At 41.9% G+C, this 7432-nt stretch overlaps 1 protein-coding gene across 5 annotated transcripts in view; it reads left to right on the forward strand.

The window, feature by feature from the left end:
* DEK (DEK proto-oncogene) overlaps positions 1-7432 on the forward strand; it is a 22552-nt gene that overhangs the window by 8183 nt on the left and 6937 nt on the right. For 3 of the 5 annotated variants that reach the window (XR_003094928.1, XM_025208424.1, XM_006027238.3), the window contains exons 5-7: positions 1482-1602; positions 4008-4199; positions 6037-6172. Coding sequence is in view for 4 of the 5 variants with exons in the window: in XM_025208424.1 (XP_025064209.1) it covers positions 1482-1602; positions 4008-4199; positions 6037-6172 (449 nt within the window). In the remaining variant the exon portion in view is untranslated. The remainder of the gene's footprint in view (positions 1-1481; positions 1603-4007; positions 4200-6036; positions 6173-7432) is intronic. The other 2 variants (XM_025208425.1, XM_014521600.2) reach the window with 1 other exon arrangement.

Below are 7432 nucleotides of genomic sequence, written 5' to 3' on the forward strand. Positions count from 1 at the left end.
TATGAAAGGCTCTTCTATTCAGTTTTATCAGCAGATGTCTGGTTGCCATAAGACCCTTGATTTTTGTACTATTTGTCAGGCTAGAACTTCAGTGTTAATGCAAGAAACCTAATCTTTAAATATGTTTTTCTTATTAATGCATTATAATACTCTGATATACTGTATAGTTAAAATTATATATAACATCTAATGAAATCATATTTTTTTATAAAAGGTTGACTTCTCTGCCCTTCTAGGAATTCCTGAAAGCACTGATGGCACCCTCAGCAGCTAACCAGTGAGAGTGTTGTCAGTACTAGTAATTTTATTCATACGTGTCTCCTTAACCTTCTTGTCTTGTGGGTGAAAAGTTTAGAATAGATAATGCTAGGACAGCAACAGCCTCTCTCTTTTTTTTCTTTCCCATTATAATCCAACCTGCTGTTGACTTTCATTCAATACCCAATGCATGAGAAACAAAATTGTCCTTCCTGTCACCTTAATGACTCTGGGAACTGAGTTAAAGGGACAGTGTCAAGTTAAATCGTACATATTCAAGGAATACTAGACCAGGGCTGACCAAGTGGTGGCCTTTAAGGAGTTAAATTGTGGTCCCTGAGGCTTTTTGGTACAGCTCTGGAACCCAGAGCATAAATGCTGTTTCCACTTGTCCCACACCCCGCTCCTTGCCTGCCACAAAATTTGGGAACTTTGGTTGCCATTGACAGCAAGGGAAAGACGGGAGGAGGGGGGAATGTCTGGTGGAGGGTGGAATGTTTGCAAATGGAGTGGTGGCAATGTTTGCCCCTGGGTTCTGGAGTCTTGCCAGCAACAAGCTGCTGCCCACTGCTAGAGGTTGGTTCTCTGGCCCATGAGAAGCTCTGTAGTTTGAGTCCAGCCTTGCAGCCAAATAAGTTGAACAGCCTAGTTCTAGACTGAGTCTGAGTCTTCATCAGTTAATGTTTGCTCTACACATCTTTACAATGCTGCTGGAGCAGTTAATTTCACTTTTCTTTGTAGTTAATAGGAGTGTGTATATTTTATAGATTGAGTTTGGGATTGTGGATTTTTATTTTTATTGTCTCTTTATGCTTGTTATATGTAGCTGCTTTATGGGTATGCGCATTTATTTGGTGGGATTTTTTGTTTGTATAGATCAGTGGTTCTCATCCCTTTTGGATTCAAAGCCCTCCTCCATAATTTGTGAATTGAGTGGCACCCAGTTTCAAAAACTAATTTATATTTTACCTCCTTATACAGTGCTTACCTCCCAACACAGAGTCTTGGCAGTAGGGGTGGGGGATCATCCAGGCAAGGACAAGCCTGAGGCTGGCTTATCTGCTTGTCTCCTCCTACCTCACTTATTTCCTCACACCTCGTAGCACCCTTTGGAGTATGTCAGAACTCTGGCTGAGAATCACTGGTATAAATTCATTTGTAAGATCAAGACATGGCATGTTTGTTTAAAATCTTCCAGTGATTGAATCTCCTTTTCTTTTCAGGTTCAGGAATGCAGTGTTGAAAAGTATCTGTGAGGTTCTTGATTTGGAGAGGTCGGGAGTTAATAGTGAGCTGGTAACCAGAATCTTAAACTTCTTAATGCATCCAAAGCCTTCAGGCAAGGTGAGATGGTTTTGTTGTTATGCTTACTCTTCTGATTCAAACGTGGGGTGAGACATGGACAGAAGAAGGATGGGAAATGAGAAATATTGATTTCAGTGGGTGTCCCCTTCGCAGATAGCAGGTTCTTGTGTTAGTCTAGCAAAGAAATGGATGGCTTCCTAATAGTGAGTGGTTTTATATACCTGCTTCTGTAGTGTCCCTTAATCTAGCTGGCCACAGCAGGTCACTTGCAGGTTTTGGTAGAAGACACAGGCTTGTATCTTTCTGCACCCATCATGTTCATCTAGGTTGCAAGAGTGTATATGGTCAACTTCCTGGTGTTACCAATGGATATCTGTACTCAAGCAAGATACAGCCTTTTTGCTGCCTTGAACAGAGAAGAGCCATAAGGCATGATCAAAAAAAATGAAAGGGGTTGGGGAGGAAGGGAAAGAAAACCAGGAAGAAGAGAAGTGTATCGAGGGGGCCCAGGGCAAAGGAGAGGATATGTCCTTCAACTCAAGCATCGGAATCTGTTGGAAACAGTGTGTTTCCCACCTGAATCTGTTGGAAACAGTGTAACAAATCAAGAACAGATGCATTTGTGCCAGCTGTCTTTTAAGCAAATCAGTTTCTGCAATCTATGTTACTTTTCAGGAGCAGCCCTAAAATATGATATATTGGAGCACATACCTTTCTTAGCTCTAGAAAGATTTGCATTTCATACAAGTCCAGCATCAGTAAGAGAAAGCTGCAGCAATGTGTATAAAGTAATCACTTTTTTTAAACCTATTTAAAATTTTTCAGGAAGAGGGCTCTGAAAGTACCCAAATATTCCCCTCACCAAAATATGATTTTTTACATGATGGGACAATAGCTAATCTTAAAATATTTGGATCTTCATATCTGAGGAAATAAATCTCTTAACTTCACTGAGTTATTGAGATAAGGGATTAAAATAATTGCATGGCAAAATGTTAATCCAGAATTATCATTTTTTGTCATTTTAGAGTAGTGGTTCTCAACCTTTTTAGATTCAAGGTGTGCGGGCCGGGAGCGATCCGGGCCCTTTTTGTGCTCTGCGCGGGCTGTGGCCAGCAGCCTGGGCACACTGGGTCAGAGAGAACAGCCGACACGCTAGAATTAGTCACGGACACGTAATGGTTGATTCAAGATTGTTTACTTACACTGAAGATGGTCGCGGTGTAGGCTGGACAGTTTCCCAGGCACAGCTCCGATTAAATCCTCGTTTGAGGACTCAGACAATATTCGATCACTCCCATGGAGTTGTCGAGGCTCCGTGGATCCTTTTATTCACTCACAATTCACTCACACGAAGTTTGCTAGGCTCCGTGGAACTTTTGCGCGCAGGGAAGGGTACGTCGAGGGATCATTCGGCGACAGGGAGAGGCTAGAGGCTGATCAGACCTCTGTTGCCTTCTTGAAATGCGCTGGGTCCAATAGGCTCCGCAGCGCTTAGAGATCTTCATGCAGCATGAAGTCTCCTCCTCCTGGTGTTCATGGAGTCCTCCCTTGCGGGGGTTCTACTCGGAGTTCTCCAACTTGGGCGGAAACCACCCAAGCCTTTTATACGGCTAGCAAGCCAATCACTAGCCGCCACGTGTGAATAATTTCATGCAAGCCAATAATGGGGCTCGAATTAGAATACAAATAGCAGGAACTCTTTGCAAAGTGCATTTCTGTGCTGCAAAGAAGAAATGCACACTGCAAAGAAAGCTACAAATTGGCGGGAAAATAATTCAGTGGTGCCAAAGCACACACAAAAACAAAAATCACACCCTTGGGTTGTGACACAAGGCACCCCTGAATAAATGAGGCAGCCTTTGGAAAATGCCAGCTCCCTAGTTTTCGTTCTTTTTTTGACTACAGAAAAATAATAGAGCAGTTTTCCTGTTGCAAAGAACTCAACACAACTATGGATTTGTTTGAAATCTCTGGGTTTATCTTGAAAATCAAGTTTGCAAACCTAACGATGCTAACATTGTATGGCACCCCAGGGCACCCATCAATGGATCTCAAGGTACTGCAGGCTGCCACAGTGCCATGGTTAAGAATCACTGCTTTAGACCATAAGCTGCTTCTGTAAACTCAACTTCCCTCGTAGACCATAACAGTATGCTAATAAATTTAATTTTATGTAAAATCTTGTAACAGCTAAAGCTATGGTGGACTTAAATATTTTTAAATTCTTTTTTAAAATAGATTTTTAAACTTTTTGGTTCAATTAAAAATGTTAATCCACTGCCATAGCATGTGGCTTGCCAAAACAACCCAGCTTTATGCTGTGAATCAGTGCTACTTGGAGCTTTGCTTATTCTTGTTTCATGTGATTCAACAGGAATTAGAATTTTTTAAATTTCCAACTTCTTTTTTCTGGTCTAATATAATGCATCTGTCTTGAACAGCCATTGCCAAAGTCCAAGAAAACACCCAGCAAAGGCAGCAAAAAAGAGCGCAGTAGTTCTGGAACAGCACGAAAAGCCAAAAACACCAAAGGTCCTGAAATCTTGTCAGATGAGTCTAGTAGCGAGGAGGATGAAAAGAAAGAAAAGGATGAATCGTCTGAAGAAAAAGAGAGTGAAGAGGAGGTAAATACGGTAAAAACGAAGTTTCATGTATATACAAGGCTGAATGAGTGCATCTTTACGTCCTAACTGCTACAGATTGGTAGTGCTTGCTATATACAAAGATGGGGAAAGTAAGGTACCTGGAGGGATAATTTTATACGTAGACAACGACAGATAAGTTAGTATGGTAGGCAGACAAGACTTATAGAAGAATGTAAGATTTTTAGTGTTGAAGCAGAAAAACTAGAAAGATCTATTTCTGATCTTTGCATACATGTTTCTTGTAAAATCAGTTGGTGCACAAGGTAATAAGGCAGCTTAGCAAAATGCATAAAGGTAATGCCTGGTTTATATTCCTTGTTGACTTCGGGATTTTACAGACAAACATTGCTTCTTGCCTGGGGAGTCTTTGAGTGCAGTTGAATATACGCTGTAAAGACACTCCCATTTATCCAGCTGCGTTTCATTGAGATAAGTTTCCAGGTTCTTGTGTAGTTCTAAGATGGTGTACCACCACACTGTGCACTATATTTGTGTGTTCTCTTCAGAACCATTTTTTCATAGCTGAAAATAATAGCAAAGAAATAGAGCTACTCCTTGTTTAACATTGTAGTTATGTTCTTGAAAAATGCGACGTTAAGTGAATCCAATTTCCCCATAAGAATTAATGTAAATGGTGGGGTTAGATTCCAGGGAATTTTTTTTTTTGCCAGACAAAAGACATTCTATACATATACAGTATACGTTTTAAATAATTTTAAGCAAACAATTTAATACAGGTGTAGGTTTTAAATCACTTATACCATCACAACAAGTTAGAAATGTTCCAGGAATACTTGTACTGAAACAACATAAACAACAATGGCTGCCACACTGAAGCAGGTGCGTTGCTTGGCTTATGTCACAAGCAGGCAGCAGCCAAACAATGTTATAACCAACTTTGCTCGACTTTAAATGAGTATGTTCTCTAATAGATCAGCAACATAATAATGAAACAACATTAACTGGGATGACATTGAGGAGTTATTGTACAGTTTCTCTCAAGACATTTTGTATTTTTACCTAGTCATTTCCTCTTCAAAGCTGCCCCCTTATTTCTACACCTTTTTGCAGAAAAGGGGCAATGTGTGGAGTGGCAATACAAGTGTCTGCACAGTGAACTATCATTATGTCACAACCTGGAAACCACTCCCTATGTAGAAGTAAAAAGAGACTCAGGATTCATTTGGTATTTATACTAGGTGGGATTGTCTCTTACCAACAATTAATGTTGTGGGTTTTGTTATGGACATCAATACACTAATCACTGGACTAAGCTAAACTTTTTAAATATATAATCTTTAGTATTTAAACGCATGCATGCACATGCTACTGAACCAGTAAACTTTGGCTGGTGGCAGTAAACTTTGGCTGGAGTACTAAAAGCTAATTTTATATTTTGTTCATCTTTTCGTTAGTACAATCTTCCTGCTGTGAGTAGAGGGATCAGATAACTCCTTCAAAAGAATTCACTTCTCAGTAGCTTGACACAAGTATGAAGAAGCTTAGTGTATACAAATAGCCAACATACTAGACAATTTTAGCTGTTAAAACTGTCAAGAATTTGACAGTTTTGGTTTGAGCCTCAGAGTTAAAGCCAATTTGATCTTCTAAAATAATCTAATTTTGAAGATGCCAACCGTTATAAATCATGTTATTTTCTCTGGTGCAGAGTAAGAAATTACCAGCAGAATGTCACATCTGAATTTACTTCGGTTTGTATTGTGTTTAGGGGTGTTTCTCACACCTATGTATTACTGTCAGGGTGGTAGAGACTGTTCTGGTGGAACTCAGGATGTAATATGTTCCCTGCCCCTCTTTGTTGTAGCCACCTAAGAAGGCATCTAAAAAGGAAAAATCTAAACAGAAAACACCTTCTAAAACAAAGAAAGCAGTGAAGAGTGCTAATGTCAAGAAGGCGGATAGCAGCACTACTAAAAAGAATCAGAACAGTTCCAGAAAAGGTAAATGTTTAATTTTTTACATAAGCAGGGGCCAACCTTTTTGGCAGGTGTGCCATACCCTCCCCAAGTGTTGCTTTCTGTCGCTTTCCTTTACCTGATCTGCTGCTCTTGATTTCTGTTCCCTGACCTGTTCTCCCTGACTAAGCTGCTGCTCTCCTTTCTGCCTGGTTGTCTCTGCCTGCTTTCTGCTCTGCTTTCTGCTCTGCTTTCTGCCCTATCTACCACTGTGTTGCCTGTCCCCTTTCCGATCTGTCAAGGGCCACGTAGAGTGCTTGTGCCACTTGCGGCATCTATGCCACAGGTTGGCCACCCCTGCTTTAACACCATGAATCATTTTATAGCTTAACTTGAATGCTTATTTAATGAGTTTCAACATAAGAGTGAAGCAGCTTGCTAATTGCTGCTCTTTGATGTAGACCTTACAAGTTTGTCTGTTTTGTTAATAAGGTTTTATATTTGAAATATAAACAGTCTGCTGAATGTCTGACAAAATCTGTAAAGGGACCTGTCTTGATCACATCTCACATCCCGTGTGGTGTACGTGTGTCAGAGTTCAGAATGTTTTTGCTAGACCAGGCGTTGTCAACTGGGGGCACACATACCCCTGGGGGGCCCTAGTGGGTATACGCGGGCAGGTGGGGATGGAGCACTGCCACCCACTACCCCGCGCTGCCGCCTTCCAGGAGCAGGGTTGGGGGGTGTGTGGGCCGGGAGCGGTCCGAGGCCCTTTTCTCGCGCGGCGGGCTGTGGCCAGCAGCCCGGACACGCTGGGTCGGGGAAGACAGGCGGCACACTAGAATTAGGCACGGACGCTTAGTGGTTGATTAAAGATTATTTTACTTGCACCGAAGATGGTTGCGGTGCAGGCAGGAAAACTTGCTTGAGTTGCGGTTACAAAACAAAACAAAAAACTTGAACCTGCAGAACATAAGGGTACGTCGCAATGGGGTTTCGGCGATGGGAAGAAAAAAAACTACAGGACTCGAACCCCGGGTAGAGCTCTGGATTCACTCACACGAAGTTTGCTAGGCTCCGTGGAACTTGCGCGCAGGGAAGGGTACGTCGAGGGATCAGGCGGCGACGGGGAGAGGCGAGAGGTTGATCAGACCCCTATAGCCTTCTTGAAATACACGCTGGGTTCGATAGGCTCCACAGCGCTTAGAGATCTTCATGAGACGTGAAGTTCTCCTCCTCCTGATAGTCGTGGAGTCCTCCAACTTGGGCGGAAACCACTCAAGCCTCTTATACGGCTAGCAAGCC

Source organism: Alligator sinensis, unplaced genomic scaffold (assembly GCF_000455745.1).
Source record: "Alligator sinensis unplaced genomic scaffold, ASM45574v1 scaffold928_1, whole genome shotgun sequence".
In the NCBI taxonomy this organism is placed as follows: domain Eukaryota; kingdom Metazoa; phylum Chordata; order Crocodylia; family Alligatoridae; genus Alligator; species Alligator sinensis.